This window comes from Podarcis muralis, chromosome 7, assembly GCF_964188315.1.
Source record: "Podarcis muralis chromosome 7, rPodMur119.hap1.1, whole genome shotgun sequence".
In the NCBI taxonomy this organism is placed as follows: Eukaryota; Metazoa; Chordata; class Lepidosauria; order Squamata; family Lacertidae; genus Podarcis; species Podarcis muralis.
In genome coordinates, this window is record NC_135661.1 from 13500611 (window position 1) to 13518281 (window position 17671).

General features: G+C 47.1%; 1 protein-coding gene across 1 annotated transcript in view; it reads left to right on the forward strand.

Moving 5' to 3' along the window:
* Positions 1 to 17671, forward strand: part of TACR1 (tachykinin receptor 1) — a 53459-nt gene that overhangs the window by 9223 nt on the left and 26565 nt on the right. The window contains exon 2 of the mRNA XM_028741105.2: positions 14303 to 14497. Within this exon, the coding sequence (XP_028596938.2) occupies positions 14303 to 14497 (195 nt within the window). The remainder of the gene's footprint in view (positions 1 to 14302; positions 14498 to 17671) is intronic.

Genomic DNA, 17671 nt, shown 5'->3' on the forward strand with positions numbered 1-17671 from the left:
CATAGAAGAATAGAGCTCTAAATTGCACAGGGGGTGTATCCTGAGATTTGTTTTTATGTATCTCTTTCAAAGATTTTTAGCCCACCTTCCTGGGCATGCTACCCTCACGAGGAGTCTTGCAAGTCTCAAAACACAATTAGAAAATAACACACACACACACACACACACACACACACGCTAACAGCACAATTCAGCCAAAGACTCCCCACTTCAGAAGGGGGACTTGCACTGCCCAAGGGCAGGGCTAAATGTGCAGCCACTGTGTGTCTTCCCCCGACTGAGAGCTCTTCTGATGTTTGAACTACATCAGCCCCCATGTCATTTGGACATGCTGGCTGGGACTGATGGGGATTGTAGTCCAAAACTTCTAGAGGTCACTGGGTTGCAGAAAGCTCCTCTAAGGTCATGCTTAGAGGTTCTGTCATTGGTCTTGGGAAACATTTGCTGTTCCAGTTAGTAACTTAATTTTCTGGACAAACGCACCATGCACATAAATATGCTCAGCGTACAAGACAACAAGCTCAAAGCTCACAACACTGACACATCCCAGCAAATGCAAGGATCAGAGGTTGCAAACTGCAAATCTGAAATTAGCGCTTGCATCAAAGGGAGAAGAGTGTTTCCAATTTTGATGTGTCCTAGAAGATTAACACCTCTCCCAATGACACAGATGGGCAGACACACAACAGCTGTGTAAAAGCTGCTATGAAAATACCGAACCAGTATCAAAGACAACTGCATTTGCTACTCATCCACAGCAGGAAAAATGGCAAAGAAACACAGAATATCACATCACCGATGCTCTCCTAGTGCACGTGATTAATCTCTGTCAATAGCAGCCGTGTTTGTATTCTGAAAGCTTCTTGAAGTTTGAGCCAGGCAGTTGTTCTCTGGAATAATATTCCATCGCAGGGGGCTGGGTGATTTTGAGCTTTCAAAATGTACTCTTTCAAAATGGTCTCCTATAATTCATGGCCCAAATAATGATGATGACAAGGTGAACAAATCCCCTGATGAGGACCAAAATTTTTCATTGAATTACTCCAACTCTTGAGAAGCATTTTCAAAGTAATTCTCTAAACAATGCTCTCTGATGCTCTACAAAAAGGGCAATAGCATTGTTTTAAAAAATATCTTGATTTGCTTTAGGGATTATTGTGGTGCTGAGAGAGTAGCAGCTGCAAGTAGTGACGGCCTCTGGTGCTTCCAAATTTTCTTTTAAGCATACAAGCAGAGCTAGAAATTTATTAATGTTTCTTGGAACAAAAGTTCCTTGGCCAACCTTTCACAGGAACAAAATCAGGATCTGTCTGGGGAGAGACTCACCATCTGATGTTGTTTTTAAGGGGTGGGGAGGAATATGCGTTTATTTAGAAGATCAGGCAAAGCTGATCTTTAAAGCAACATTGGATCCCTCCCAAGCAAACATCAGCTCCTCTGTGCTCTTTTGTCTGCTTTAAAATTCCCAAACTGTTTCTGCCATCCCCTGAGGAAGCAGGGTTTGTGCCCAGGCTAGCAGCTACCAGACATCAAAGCCACCAAGCAGATGGACCTGTGATCATCTTGTGAGGCCCTTCTTTGTGTGCTTCCTCCACAAGAGGTCCAAAGGGTGGCAGCACAAGAACTGGCCTCTTATGTGGTGAGCCCCATGGAGATTTGCACATTTCTTTATCCGTGGGGGTAAAGGTGGGGTTCCCCAGACTGGCAGAGCAAAAAGCCCCTGTGACTCTCCTTCAGCTCCTCATAAGCATCCCTTGTGCTACAACCCCATCCTTCATCCCAGAAATGCAGGAGGTGTGCACCTTAGGAACTAGCAATGGTACTCGTGTGTGTGTGTGTGTGTGTGTGTGTGTGTGTGTGTGTGTGTCGTGATAAATAGGTGGAAATACAGTATGCTGTTCATGTGCTTGAACTGATATGTTCTAGTGAGTGTCTGAATCACTTCTCAACAAGATGTTTGGTCTGCCGTGAACATCTGTAAGGTCTCAGCTGGCTGCGCACAAGAGCTCCTCTGAATATCAAGTAAAGAATGAAGGTTTTCCATACCCAAATGGCAAACGCTTTGCAAAACAAGGCAGTACAATACAGGCTAACACCGCAGTTTAACTCTGGCGATTTCATAGGTCCGTTTCCTTTTGGCTTTGCTTTTGGGGATTAGCTGCCTGTCCTTCTGGGTTTGGCAGCCCTGCTTTCATGGTGCTCTGGAACCCGGTGGTATCCCAACCTAGTGCCCTCCAGTGCTTTGTGGACTGCAACTCCCATCAGCCCCCAGCCAGTAGAACCATATGATCCTGGTGCTGATGGGAGCATGGTCATGCTGGGGGGAGATGTCAGGTTCAGCCCCAGCATTTCCAGGTAGGGCTGGAAGAGACACTCACCTGAAATGCTGGAGAACAGCTGCGAGCTATTGTGCACAAGGGTGGTGGATTGTGCTGGATTGCTGCGCTGATGGTATAAGGCAGCTTAATTCTACTAAGCAACTGTCCACAGTGCAAAGAAGTTGTTCCTTCTGTCTGACCAGAATCTCTTGAAAATCAGTTTCATCTGATGACCTGCGCTGCAGGGGGTTGGACTAGATGACCCTCGGGATCCCTTGTAATTTTTTTAATAGACCTCTATCATGCTCCTCCAATTGTCTTTTTGACCCCCTCCCCGACCAAAAAGTTGCAAACGCTTTATCTTTTCCTTATACAGAAGGTTTACCAACCCCTATGTTGTTTTGGTGGCCCATTTCTGAACACCCCTAAGCTCTAGGGCATCATTTTTGAGATAGATGGAGCACTGTGTAGGGGAAACTGGGCTCCCGAAGGGTATGTACTAAGGACCAAGGAAAGCAAAATGATGAGCTTTGGTGCCATTTCCAAGGTCTCATGCCTTAGAAGGGCAACTAAGGATCACAGCTCCCAAGTTGTCTCACAACATATAAAAAAGATAAAACAGATTCATTACAGAACTGCAAACCGTAAAACCACGATCAACAAAATGCTAAAACATCTAAAAACATTATAATGGCAGCAATAAAGCAGTATAAGCAGAAAGCCCATATAAATATAAATGCTACCAATAAATCCAATAAGTTTACAAACTGCAGCAGGAAAGTGCAAGCTAACTAAAATATCAAGTTGAAGGCACTTTGGGGTTTTTTTGCAAAGTCTCTGGAGTCCATTTAAAAAACCATCAGTGTAGGGTCCACACATACCTGCCATGGGAAGGGGCTCCATAAACATGGGGACATGGCTGAAAATGAGCCAGTCTTTATGCCTGCCAATGCAATACTTCTGAAAGAATCACAGAACTGTAGAGTTGAAAGGGCTACCAAGGGCCATCTAGTCCAGCCCCCTGCAATGCAGGAATCACAGCTAAATCATCCCTATCTGACCTCCCAGGTTGTGGGCTCTTGAGGAGTCACAGGGGGCAATCCTAAGGAGCAGGCAGGTTTGTTCAGGTAGAGGCAGTCCTTTCAAATAATTTGTTTTGAGCTTAAAATTTTAAAAGCTTTTAAATTGGGCCCAGAAACAAACTGGCAACTAGTTCAACTCATGCCCAATAAATGTTATATACTCCAATTGCCTTCAAATGAACAGCTTCAGGTAGGCAGCCCCACGTAGAGGCATAACACCAGTCTAATCTGGACATAATCAAGATTGTGACAAGCTCTGCTTTTTCTCGATAAGGTTGCAACTGGCAAATCAGCCTAAGGAGATAAAAGGTCCTTCCAATCCCAGCCCCTCCTGCGCTTCTACTGACAGTGCCAAGCCTAGGAATTGCTTGTCATATTGATGTTGCCGAGATTTTTAGCCCTCTGCTCAGCTAAGAAAGGCTCACAGTGAAGATTTAGACCCTTCAGAAGCCTTTGTTTGAACTCGCCTCCTTAGGAATCTTGACTTTGCAGCAATCTCCTCACAACAGCATCTTTGACATCATGGGCTCAGTTTCAGCTGATGCAGCCTGAGGATGCAGACAAGGCGCCTCCCTCAAACTTAACCCCTCTTGGTTTATTAAGGCATATTTTCAGGGGGATGGCTGTCTGGGTCCAGGATCAACACATTCTTTTTTTAGAAGTATCTTTATATTGCTTTGTCACATGTAATAAACAACAACAATAGCAAGTAAGTAGTCTTATTTCTTAGGAAACAAGCATAACAGCAGCTTAAAGGTGGAACCAAGTTTATGATAAATATGAAAGTCTCTAATGCAATAAGTGTCTCTCTAAGGTGGTGACTGATTGTTGTGTCTCATATGGGAGATAAATGGATGCCAAGTGTTGCAAAAGAATAAAGTCAGGGCAGCCCCATGGGATTCTTCTGCCTGAAGTGTGCTGCTTCACCTGGTCTCATGGGTGGGCTGGCCCTGGATCTTGCCTCTAACTGCCTTGACTGGACAGGTCAATTTCTCAGCCAGAGCAGCAGGCTACCCCTGAGCAGAACATGAGTCTGTCAACAGGCCTGTTATAGAAAGCCAACATTTAATGAGCAGTGACCAGCAAAAATGTCAGTATATCCTGATGAGTTACATGTTGACATCTTAGAAGACGTGTTGATTCAACCACCTTGAATCAACATTCAACCACCTTGGACTTACTGGTTTGTGACAACTACCGGTAATGCCCAGTCACAGGCTCCCCCCTTTTGGAGAAGGTGGCTGAGAGGGTTGCGCCAGCACAGTTGCAAGCATTCTTGGCTGAAATTGATTACCTCAGGGTTCAGAGCAGATTATATTCAGAGCAGAAATATTGACCACTCTGCAGAGTTGTTGTGAGATACCATCTGTGACTCTCACACTAAACACACTAAAGCATAATGTCATTGCCACCTGGTTATTACTGCATTTTTACACACAAAAAGGGGAGGTGACTATTTTCCTTAGACAAATGCAGGAAGCAGAAGCCTTCCCCCAGCTTTTGTTGAAGGAAACCAAGAGCGCTGTGTATGCCATTCTGCTTGGTTCTCTTTGGCCTTGAAGGGCTGGTGACAGATTGGTTTATTGCTCCCACTGGATTAGGGATCAGGGTATTTTGGGATCTTTCCTCTGTACTGCTGCTTGGAAATAAGGAAGGACAAGGAAACATGCTAGTTTTGAGAAACAGTTTCCCCTCTTCATCTCTGGGGGTTCCAAGTGTCTCCAGAGCACTGGCATGTCTCTTCTATGCCAGGGACAACTAGTGACCCTCTCACTCTGATGAGATCAAGGCTCTTCTCACCACCAGGTGCCAGAGACATGCTCTTACATGCCACCCCAATCTCTGAGTGGTGAGAGAATCCAGCTACTTACCCAGTTCTGGTTTCCTTGGAATGAGGAAACTGTGGTTGTTTTTAGGATATATGGTTTTATTTACACACACATAAGGTGGAGGGACTCACAGCAATAGCACCCCAACAGATCTTGCCTCTCCATTGGTCACAACTTTGGATCCAGCACACAGCAAGCAGGTCTCTGTGTCTCCAGCTCCCAGTCTTCTTCCAGCTCATCCCCTTATACACAAACACCCCAACTATTTTTCTCCTAGGCAGCAACTGGAGGAGGAGGGTGGAGAAAAGGCCCATCACGTAGCCTTGAGGGCACCATCACTGACTCCTTTTGGAAATGAAGCATTGTCCAGACCCGTTAGATATTACTGAAATCTCCAAAACAAAACAGAAACATCAAATGAGACATCCAACATATTCATACAATGTATTGTGCTGTCCAGCACAGGCCCAGAATCTTAGAAATAAAATACAACTCCAATAATTAAAAGGTGTCTCTCTCTCTCCCCTATTCCAGCCTGCCTTGCCCTGCTTAAGGCTATGCAGCTCTTGGAGAGCCATTGACATCCTTTTGTTCTGTGTGGGATTCAGAGAAAGAAAAGCCACCACCCTTTCAAGATGGCGAATTTGCAAGACAACAGCCTCATCACATGATCAAAAGTTGCATTCAGGTTAGAGCTAGAAAACAACCAACACATAATCATTAACCCTTTAAGGAGCTTAGCAATAACCTAGAAAGTTACTGTGGAAAGACCCAAATGGTAGCAATATACATTTAGTTATTCTTCATGTTAAACCTTAATTAATACACATAAGCATTTTCCCATTTCTGTGTGAATTAAATTGCGTGAGATCAATACAGGATCTCAAAGCAGCTATCTTATTACAAAAGAATTTCAGAAACAGACTTGAAAGGGAAGTTGCTGAGTTACGGTACAACTTATCACTAAACTGAAAACTATGGAGAGACCTGGTCTTAACAGAGATACAGTGGTGCCCCGCAAGACGAACGCCTCGCAAGACGGAAAACCCGCTAGACGAAAGGGTTTTCCGTTTTGGAGGTGCTTCGCAAAATGAATTTCCCTATGGGGTTGCTTCGCAAGACGAAAAAATCTTGCGCGTCCCCGCGGGTTTTTTCCGCTCCCCCCCTTTTCCTAAGCCGCTAAGCCGCCTATCAGCTGTTCCGCTGATAACCTGCTTAACAGCTGATCGCGAAAAGCCGCTAGACCGCTGTAGCGCTAATCCGCTAAGCTGTCAATGGGCTTGCTTCGCAAGACGAAAAAACCGCTAGACCAGGGGTCTGCAACCTTTAAGACAAAAAGAGCCACTTGGACCCGTTTCCGAAGGAAAAAAACCTGGGAGCCGCAAAACCATTGCGACATTTAAAACAAGTATAACACTGCATATATTGTTTCTTACCTTAATGTCCGATCTGACAGCGGGTGGGAAGGTGACGTCGGGACGGTGCGTGACTAATGCACGCACCGCCGCCATGCGACGTCACAGCCAGTACAGCGCCCGCCACAGTGGGGAGTGTCGGGGCGCACAATGCGCCTCCTCCCCTCGCTAGTATCCGCCCTGGAGCCGCGGCAAAGGTGTAAAAGAGCCACATGCGGCTCCGGAGCCGCGGGTTGCAGACCCCTGCGCTAGACGAAGAGAATCGCGGAACGGATTCTTTTCGTCTTGCGAGGCACCACTGTATTGGATTCCTGTCTCATTATATATGCTAATCATCTGCATACTATCCCTTGTTTTTTCCTGTAGGACTAATTGCAATTGTTAACAGTCATCAACAGGTTTACCATACCCATTGAATCAATCACCCATCTCCTACTACCCTCCTGAGAAGAACCCCACCCCACCCTCCCACCTATATATAAGAGTCTGTTGCCTTCTGTTGCAGTGTATCTGAAGAAGTGTAAATGCACACAAAAGCTTATACCAAGAACAAACTTAGTTGGTCTCTAAGGTGCTACTGGACATTTACACACACACACACACACACACACACACACACACACACACACACACACACATATAGACTACATCAGACCAACACAGCTACCTACCTGAATTAAACCAATTATACTTAACTGACCCTGTAGAAATGGCCCTCAGACGCGTCAATGTTCCCTTAGGACTCTTCTCTCCTAGTCAGAGCTTGCCAAATGACTCCTCTGACAGCTCCTCCATCCGTCACAGTTCTTTCACAGCCACCACCTGATTTCCATTCTTTTCACTCAAGTGTTTATAGCACCTCGACACTTTTTTACTCACCTCCAGGATATTTCCATCACCCCCTTTCTCTCCCACATATTCACCCTCCTCCACCTTCTCCCAGTAAAAGAAAGCACTTCTTCATGCTGCACAGACTATGGAACTCCCTCCCACAGGAGGCGGTGAGGGCCACCAACTTGGATGGCTTTAGAAGAGGATGAGACAAATTCCTGGAGGAGAGGGCCATCAATGGCTCCTAGCTAGGATGGTTCTGCTCTGCTTCCACAGCTTCAGTTCCCCCTGCAGGAGGCAAGAGTACTTGCATGCTCAGCTTCTCTTCTGGTTGACCCCTGTGAGAACAAGATACTGGGCTAGATGGCCCATTGGCCTGATCCAGCAGGCTCTTCTGATGTTCTGAACCATTCCTTCATAGCACACACTCTTCCCTTTCTCCTCTCTATCACTCTTAATGCCCTTGTGTTCAGCCCCCCACCCGCAGTCTTCCAGATGCTGTCCTATCCACTCTGTGACCTTTTGTCCATCTCTCCTCCCGACTAGCTTGCTCATTGCACTCTTGCTTGATTTCTGACTCCTGACTTTCCAAGTGTTTCTGCTGTGTTGCTTTAGCTTGTCAGCTCCTCAGGCCTCTTGGCTCTCCTTTGGTTCCCTGCCTGGGGACGCCCCCACACCCCACACCTCTGTGGCTTTTTCTCCCTGCCAGTTGGGCATGGATCATTTGTCGCCATTGAGTCCGCCCCCACATTTCTGGGATGTGCAGCGCTCCACTTGGAGATGCTCTGCCCGCCCACCGGAGCTCTGAGGAGGCAGCAGCAGAAGAGAAGGATGTGAGTCATCATGGACCTTTTGGATGGAAGAAAAGGGAGCCGAGGAAAGAGAGGATGGCCTTTCATTTCTCAAGCACCTATCATGAAAACATGTTGGGGGGATTAAAATAAGCCCCATTCACAAGACAATAACAATACAATAATTCCAGCTGCATTAACTGTCAGGACGAAAAGTAGCCTAAACAGCCAAAACAAATGGCTCACATCTGAAGCCTTGGATGGCTTTAAAAGAGGATTGGACAGACTCATGGAGGAGAACGCTATCAGTGCCTATTAGCCATGAGGCCTGTGTTCTGCCTCCATGGCCAGAGACAGTGAGGCTTCTGAAGGCCAGTGGCTGGAAGCTGCAGGAGGAAACAGTGGCTCTTGTGCTTGTGGGCTTCCCAGTGGGGCATCTGGTTGGCCCCTGAGAGAACAGGGTGCTGCGTGAGGTAGGCCATTGGCCTGATCCAGCAGGTGTTCTTATTTTATTAAAGGCCTCGGTAAACAATAAAAATAGGGACGCGGGTGGCTCTGTGGGTTAAAGCCTCAGCGCCTAGGACTTGCCGATCGAAAGGTCGGCGGTTCGAATCCCCATGGCGGGTTGCGCTCCCGTCGTTCGGTCCCAGCGCCTGCCAACCTAGCAGTTCGAAAGCACCTTCTGGTGCAAGTATATAAATAGGGACCGCTTACCAGCGGGAAGGTAAACGGCGTTTCCGTGTGCTGTGCTGGCTCGCCAGATGCAGCTTGTCACGCTGGCCACGTGACCCGGAAGTGTCTGCGGACAGCGCTGGCCCCCGGCCTCTTGAGTGAGATGGGCGCACAACCCCAGAGTCTGTCAAGACTGGCCCGTACGGGCAGGGGTACCTTTACCTTTACCTTAAACAATAAAAATATGTAAATGAAAGACAAATATGAAGGAGGAAAAACCAGGGGGGGAAAGTTAAGTCTTGAAGAACATTTCAAAAGGTGCAAGAGGAAACCTGAGGTTGAGAATCCCAGCAGGAGAGGCAGAAGAAGGCAGCAGAGGAGAAGGAAGGGAAACTCGGAGTACATGTGAAAAGGGTTTAGGGGTCTTGGTGGACCACAAGCTTAACATGAGTCAACAGGGTGATGCAGCAGCAAAAAAAGCTAATGTGATTTTAGGCTGCAACAACAGAAGTCTAGTGTCCAGATTCAGGGAAGTAATAGTCCCACTCTATTCTTCCTGGTCAAACCACACCTGGGATACTGTGTCCAGTTCTGGGCACCACAATTTAAGAAGGACATTGACAAGCTGGAAGGTGTGCAGAGGAGGGCAACCAAGAAGATCAAGGGTCTGGAAACTAAGCCTTACGAGGACCTTTTGAAGGAGCTGTGTATGTTTAGCCTGGAAAAGAGGAGACCGAGAGGAGATTATGATGGCCATCTTCAAATATCTTAAGGGCTGTCACATGGAGGAGGGAGCATGCTTGTTTTCTCCTGCTCTTGAGGGTAGGACTCAAACCAACGGCTTCAAGTTACAAGAAAGGAGATCCCAACTAAACATTCGAAAAAACTTTCTGACAGTAAGAGCCGTTCAGCAGTGGAACAAACTCCCACGAGAGGTGGTGGACTCCCCTTCCTTGGAGGTTTTCAAACAGAGGTTGGATAGCCATCTGTCATGGATGCTTTAGCTGAGATGCCAGCATTGCAGAGGGTTGGACTAGATGACCCTAGGGGTCCCTTCCAACTACAGTTCTATGAAAGCCGCATTCAGGACCTGGGCACGTCTGGATTGTGAGGTCTCTTGGCCTAATGGAGTCTGAGCTTGTTGTGAGAGGTTTTTTCTTCTTTTGCAAGGCCCTGGCAAGGGAGTGAAAAATGCTTCAGGGTTCAGCTGTGTGCTGTGCCTTCTCTCCCCAAATATTCAGAGAACATTTCAAGCGGCAGACATACCGGTAATTAAATGATGCACAGCTGGTGTGGAATATGCCTCGGGAGTGTTTGACTGCGATTCCCAGGGCACTTCCTCTTGAGTCAACACCATGGAAATCAAGGGGACTTAGGACTAAGTCCATTTAGGGCTGGGCTTTCATAATTTAATTGGATGGCTGCTGCGCGAGGCTGTTCCCCAGCTTGATAGCCTATAAATCTGACATGGGAGTCAGGCTGTAAAAATTCTCCCAGTGGCTTAAAAAGGCTGTTTATCACAGCTGACTTTCAATTGTTTCCTTTTCTGTAGTTTGCACACAAGCGATGGCCCATTCCACAACTCGTAACTTTCATGAGAAACTGATTGCATGACAAGGGAAAAGGGACTTGCTCCATTTGTGCTCTCCCTCTCCTGACATTTCAGCAATAACCTCTGATGAAGCATCACAGTTTCCTCGTGAAGATTTTATTCTCCTAATGTTTTATATTTTCAAGACTCCTCTGGGTGTGTGCATCCAGCACCACAGGCATAGAAAACCATAGGTCAGCCTTTGGCAACCTGGTGCCCTCCAGATGTTTTTCGACATCAACTCCCATCAGCCCCAGCCAGCACAACCACAAGGCAGAAGGGCCAATGGGAGCACAGCCATGCTGCCTGGGACTGATGGGAATTGGAAGCGGAAACACCTGGAGGGCACCAGGTTGGGGAAGGCTGCTGCAAATACTTGCTAAATTTCTCACACAACCTCAGGCCTCTCCTTTTGCAGCTGGAGGCAGAAATGCTTCTGAATACCAGCCGCCAGAAACCACAGGAGGAGATGGGGCTCTTGTGAACCCTCCTTGAGATTTCCCATAGGCATCTGACTGGCCACTGTGAGAACAGGATGCTGGTCTAGATGGGTCAGTGGCCTGACCCAGCTCTTATGATGGGTGTGGTGGAGTTTAGTCTGCTCATTCCTGTTCACCCTTGTGGACAAATAGCCTTTACATGTGGCCTTTTGTCTGTGAACATTTCAGGACCCTTTGGGATGGATGGCATCTCATAAAAATGTCAGATGTGCTTATTGCGCCACTCTCCTTGCCTTCATTGAGGCTGGAATGAGGCCTTCGTTTAGCTCTACAGTCACCCTTCGGAAAACAACAAACAACTCAGTTCTTTCCAATTGTTTTCCTCTTGTGCTAAGGACCATCTGGGTGCCATGTTGAACTTGAGAAATGCTTTGTTGTCATGGAAATATCTGAAAAGCCACAATGTAATAGTAAAATAAGAAAAAGTGGTGTCGCTTTATGTGTCGTTCCTCTTTTACTTGAGGTGGAAATATCTGGAGTGCTTGGCAGTGGGCCCATTCTGTTTCAGTCCTGCTGATAAATACAGCTCATAGCTCATAAATTCACTCATAGCTCAAGATCTGGAGTCCTCTGGAAGGTGGGGCCCTGCCTGTTCCCATCAGTGAGCAGGTGCAGGTCACTGCTGAGGAGGGCGGACTGGGAACGGTCACCACAACTGTGTGTTCCAAACCATCACTCAGCATGAGCCTGACACCTAAGCTCCCACCATCTATTAAGGTCCAATGGAAGATTCTTGCTCAGAGTTACTTTGTTTAGTGGGTTTGCTAACCTGTGATTGTGTTTTAGAATGCTTTTTTAAAAAAAAGTTTTATTGTGGATGTGTTTGCCACCCTGGGCAGATTGCAGAGGAACAGCTGTGTATGCTGGAAGACAGGACAAATAATAAAAATGTACTTCTTCACACAACACATAGTTAAACTATGGGACTCACTCTCACAGGAGGCAATGATGGTGACCAAATAGAGGGCTGGACAAATTTATGGAGGAGGATACAGCAAACAGTGGCTACTAGCCATGATGGCTCTGCTCTGTCTCCATGGTCAGATGCAGGAATGCTTCTGAATACCAGTTGCTGGAAGCCAGAGGAGGGGAGAGGGCTGCTCTTGTGCTCAGGTCTTGCTTTCCAGTTTCCAAAAAGGCATCTGGTTGGGCACTATGAGGGCAGGACCAGATGGGCTGTTGGCTTGATCCAGCCAGCTCCTCTGATGTTCTTGGTGCTGACCTTTAAAGCCCTAAATGGCCTCAGCTTTGTATACCTGGTCTCCACCTCCACCGTTCAGCCTGGAGACCGAGGTCCGGCTCTGAAGGTCTTCCCCCACTGCGAGATGTGAAGTTACAGGGAACCAGGCAGAGGGCCTTCTTAGCAGTGGCCCCTGCCTTTCTTTGACATCTCACTCATGTGACTCTTTGGCCTTTGCTTGGGTATCACACGAGCTGCCAAGGCAAGGAGAGCAACAACTGGCTAAGCTGACACATTGCCAAGGAGGATTTGGAAGGTTATACCACTGCACAGCACATCAGCTCAGAAAAGCTTTATTTCCTATAATGCAGTCAGCAACACAGTGCCCACAAATCCTCATGCTGTGCTTTGGTCTGCTGAGCTGCACAGCTGGCCATTGGTTAGGGTGAGTCAGTTGGCTCAGGTGGTATCTGCTGGGGGTCAGCTGCCCCCTGCTTGCTCCTCCTGAGCTCCCCTCAGCCACCCCCCTCTGTTGGAGGGGAGACCTGGGAATGCTGCATGGACTGTGCTGACCACCCTGAACTCACCTGCTGCCTCAGGTGAGGTAGCAGATACTGCTTGTTCAACAGTGTTGAAGTTAGAGTCAGCTGCCGGTTTGCTTGACTCCTCTGCATGGAGCGGAGAGAGGTGCCTTGGGCTGGCCCTGCTGAGCTGTGGCTCACCTGTTCTTTTTATGTGGGGATCCAGAAGCATCTGGCTCACTCCTCTCCAAAAGCACACACTAGACTTCAGCTAGATACAAATTAAGTATAGTGGGACCTCAGGTTACAGACGCTTCAGGTTAGATGCTTCAGGTTACAGACTCCGCTAACCCAGAAATAATACCGTGGGTTAAGAACTTTGCTTCAGGATGAGAACAGAAATCGTGTGGTGGCGGCGCAGCGGCAGCGGGAGGCCCCATTAGCTAAAGTGGTACCTCAGGTTAAGAACAGTTTCAGATTAAGAACAGATCTCCGGAACGAATTAAGTTCTTAACCCAAGGTACCACTGTAGATCGTTTTGGTTTTTTCTTTTGGGGGGTATGAAAGCTGCTGCTGCTCCTTCTAAAGAGACCTTTGGGCAGATAGAGATGATGCACAAGCAGTCATTTTTGTCTCTTTACTCCTGCTCCTTACTTCCTTTCATCTAGCCTGATGAAGCGTTCTGGGGAACTGAAAAGCTTGCACACAATTCTAGGACATTTTGGCTGTTCTCGGAAAGGTATTGGCTTCATAAAGATTTTGGAACGTTTTAAAAACAGGTAACCTTTCCAATCTGACAGCATAGGTGGAATTGGTGCGCTAACTTTCTGCTGCCTCTATCAGGATCAGGAAACACTGATATTTAATAAATAAGCATCATGGGTGCCAACACAGAAAAGATCCTACTCCATCTTCCCTTGGATTTCCCCTCAGGAAATAGAGGGTGACTGAGGAAGGCTGCATCATAACAACACTATGAGCCAGCTGGATCAGGCCAAGGGGCCATCAAGTCCAGCATCCTGTTCTCACAGGGACCAACCAGGAGCTCCAGTGGGAAACTTGCTATCAGGACCTGAGTCCTCTCCCCTCCTATGGTTTCCAGAAACTGATATTCAGAAGCATTGTTGCCTCCGGCTGTGGAGGCAGAGCAGAGCCACTTGCTAGTAGCCATGGAAAGCCTTCTCCTCCCTGAATTTGTTCAATCCTCTTTTGAAGCCATCCAGGTTGGCAACCATCACTGCCTCCTGTGGGAACAAGTGCCATAGTTTAACTATGTGCTGTGTGAAGAAGGACTTTCTTCTATCTGCTGTGAATCTTCCAACATCGCCATTCCTTAGGTCAGCCTTCCACAACCTGGTGCCCTCCAGGTGCTTTAGACTACAGCTCCCATCAATCCCAACTTCATATGGCCACGCTGTCCTGGAGTGGAGAGCAGTTGTAGTGCGACACATCTGGGGGGCACCTGGTTGGCAAAGTTGGCTTTAAAGAATTGGGGGAAACGTATGGGGGGGTGAGGAGCCCCTTCTCCTTTTTTACTTTCGGCTCCTACATTTTAATTTCTCCCTCTTCCAGGTATATGGCCATTATCCGCCCGCTGCAACCAAGGCTATCGGCCTCAGCCACCAAGGTCGTCATCTGTGTCATCTGGTTCCTGGCTTTATTGCTGTCATTCCCGCAAGGCTACTACGCAACAACAGCCGAGCTCCCCGGCCGAGTGGTGTGTCTGGTGGACTGGCCAGAAAATACAACTCAGACCTATCAAATAACGTGAGTTCTTGTGTTTTCTTTGCAATAGAATCATCCTTGGGTTGTGGAGAGAACTCATGACATTGTCCCAATCCAGCAGAGTCCTGATTATCCTAGAAGATGCAAAGAACATGACATAAGAGCATGAGAAGACTTTGCTGGATCAGACCAATGGCCCATCTGGTGCAGCATCCTGTCCTCACAGTGGGACCAGATGCCCCAAAGGAAACCAGCAAGCAGTATCCAGGTGCAAGAGACACTCCCCTCTTGTGGTTTCCAGCAGCTGGTATTCAGGAGCACTACGGCCTCCAGCCAAGAAGGCAGAGCAGAGTCATCTTGACTTATAGCCACTGATGGTCTTGTCCTCCATGAATTTGTCTCATCCTCTTTTAAAGACATCCAAGTTGGGAGGCCATCACTGCTTCCTGTAGGAGGGAGTTCCATAGTTTAACTCTGTGCTGCATGAAGAAGTCCTAGGGTAGAATCATGCTTAGGTTCCCAATGTCAACTGGAGGAAGGCTCCAACCCACACAATTCTATAGTCACTTTACCTTTTTGGGGGAGGGGGCGGGGGAGCCCTCAGGACCTCCTCCTGCACTTCCTGGCCTGAGGATGTGATTCTCCAATCACCTCCAAAGTCTGAAGATGCTACCCCAGAAGCTGCATTTGTTCTACAGTCATGAAGAAGCATGTGGCTGCAGAACTGACCACAGGTCCTTTAAAGATAGCACACAGGTTTTTCTCAGGGGTGGGGGGGCCCTCAGATGAGTCTGGGAAAGCAGCATCTTCCATATCACAGCCAAGAGGGCCTGGCAGAATTGTGGTCCCTTCCCCTGTGCCCATCAGAGCAGCATAGCCATCGAATGACAGAACTGTAGAGGTGGAAGGGACCCCAAGGATCATTTAGTCCAGTGTTGGCCAAACCTGGCCCTCCAGTTGTTTTGGGACTACAATTCCCATCATCCCTGACCACTGGGCCTGTTAGCTTGGGGTGATGGGAGTTGTAGTCCAAAACAGCTGGAGGGCCAAGTTTGGCCAACACTGATTTAGTCCAACCCCCTGCAATGTTGGATCACAGCTAAAGAATCCCTGACAGATGGCCATCAAAACTCTGTTTAAAAACCTCCAGTGAAAAAGGGTCCACCACCTTCTGAGATGGTCAGAAAGTTCTTAATTTTTAGTGAGAATCTCCTTTCTTGTCATTTGATTCCATTGGTTCAGGCCCTTCAGATATTTGAAGACAGCCCTTCAGATATTTGAAGATGGCTCTCATATTTCCTCTCAGTCTTTTCTTCTCCTGCCTAAACATGCTCAGTTCCCTCAACTGTTTCTCATAAGGCTTGGTTTTCAGACCCTTTATCGCCTTGGTCACCCTCCAGTCATGTTGCAGTGCCTCAGTTTCCCCCGAGTAATGAATATTGCTACATCTAGTTCAGCCCTTTGTTTCCTGCAGTTACTCTGGGGATATCCAGCAGCTTCTCTGAAATCCCAAATCTTCTCTGAAATCCATTGGGTTCAAACAGTACTGTCACTCTCCACAAAGAGGTCTGTTCCCATTTGGATCCAAAGTCTGTTTAGCAGTGTTGCATATTCTCTCTGACTGCCTTACCTGACCTGATGGGGAATCTGTGGGAGCATCACTTTTTCTGACATGCAGTTCCATGTAAATATGATGCCACCTCAGACACTGAGGTCATCATTGCAACAATAACACTAGCTGGGGGTTTGGCTGTCCTGCTAAAATGGCAGATATCAGGATTTGTAGCTCATTGTCCAGTTATGTAGCTTTATAAATCTTGTCCTGGTAAGAGACTTTGGGGTGTTTTGATTAATGCCTTCTTTCTCCTCTGGAACTTCCTTGGCTTCATGTAAGTTGAATATTTCACAGTCTCGTTTGTCTGTCTATATTTCCTGCAGCCGGTGTGACTTGTACAGCAAATTCTCTATAAACATCCGATTTCTTTTCTTCTTCCTTAAGATGGTGCTTCTAAGCCCAAGGGATAGTGTTGCATCTGCTGGGAGCATTTTGGACTGGACCTTAACAGCTTCTTTAAAATGGCTCTCAGTGGTTTATGAGCATTGTGTCAACTGAGATAGAAATTTGGCCTCTTTTGTGCTGGTTGATTCCAAGGAAAATACGATTGCTAGACATTCTTTTCCCCATTTGGACACACTGCTGCTAATTCAGTGATAAATTTCTTGACACAAACATGGCAAGCTGTGCATTTTGCAAAAGGAGGTTCACTAGGGCCACTTTCACTGGCAGTGGATATGTCATAATATTTTGAAGCAGGGTGATGGATAAGTAAAGCACATGGTTGCAGGGAGCTGGTGAAAGGCTTGCATTTATTTATTTATTTATTTGAGATATTTTCTTGGTTTATAAAAGTACATGCCTTCTCTCTCTTTTTTTCAGGTTGTGCGGTCTTTCTTACACATCAGTTACGTTTGTTGTGAGACATTAGTGTTGAGTACAGTCTAAGGTTGGGGAAGAAGAGGGGAGAGAGAGGAGAGGTGGGGTGGTGAGGCTTTGTATAGTGTATGTGTGGGGTTTTGTGTCAGCGTGAACTGGATAGCTTCTCTTTCTATTTGCTTATTACATTTCCTTGGTAGTGAGAGGGATTGGGGGAGTCCAGGGTGTGGTTGGTTGTCTGTAGTTGGCTGCATTTGTGAGTGGGGGGGGGAAGGGCTTGTTGGGTCAGGGAAGCCAGATTGATTCATATGCTGTCGGTGGATTCTTCTTGTTGTCTTGTTGGGCTGTGTATGTGATAAAGGGGAGCCATACTGGGGTGAAGGCGTCCTCTTCTATTTGTCCCAGTGTCAGTTTCAGTTTATTGGTTAGCTTTTCTAGTAAGCCCGTTTCCCATACAATTTGAGACCATTGGTCCATGTTTACTCCTGACAGGTCTCTCCAGCATCTGGCTATGAGTCTTCTGGCTGCTGAGAGTAGATGGGTTATAAGCTCTGTATAATGTGAGTGGTCACTGTGATATTGGAAGATGTTCAGTAGGGCCAGTTCTGGGGTGAGTTCTAATACCTATTTAGTTATTTTGCATATCTCTTGTAGGACTGCTCTCCAGAAGGGTTGGATTTTAGGGCATTCCCACCATCGCATGTTTTATCCTTGCTCCCAAACTGCAGGTTTATTTGACTATCTGTATACCAACTTTTCAAAGTCTGCTAGTCATTTGTACG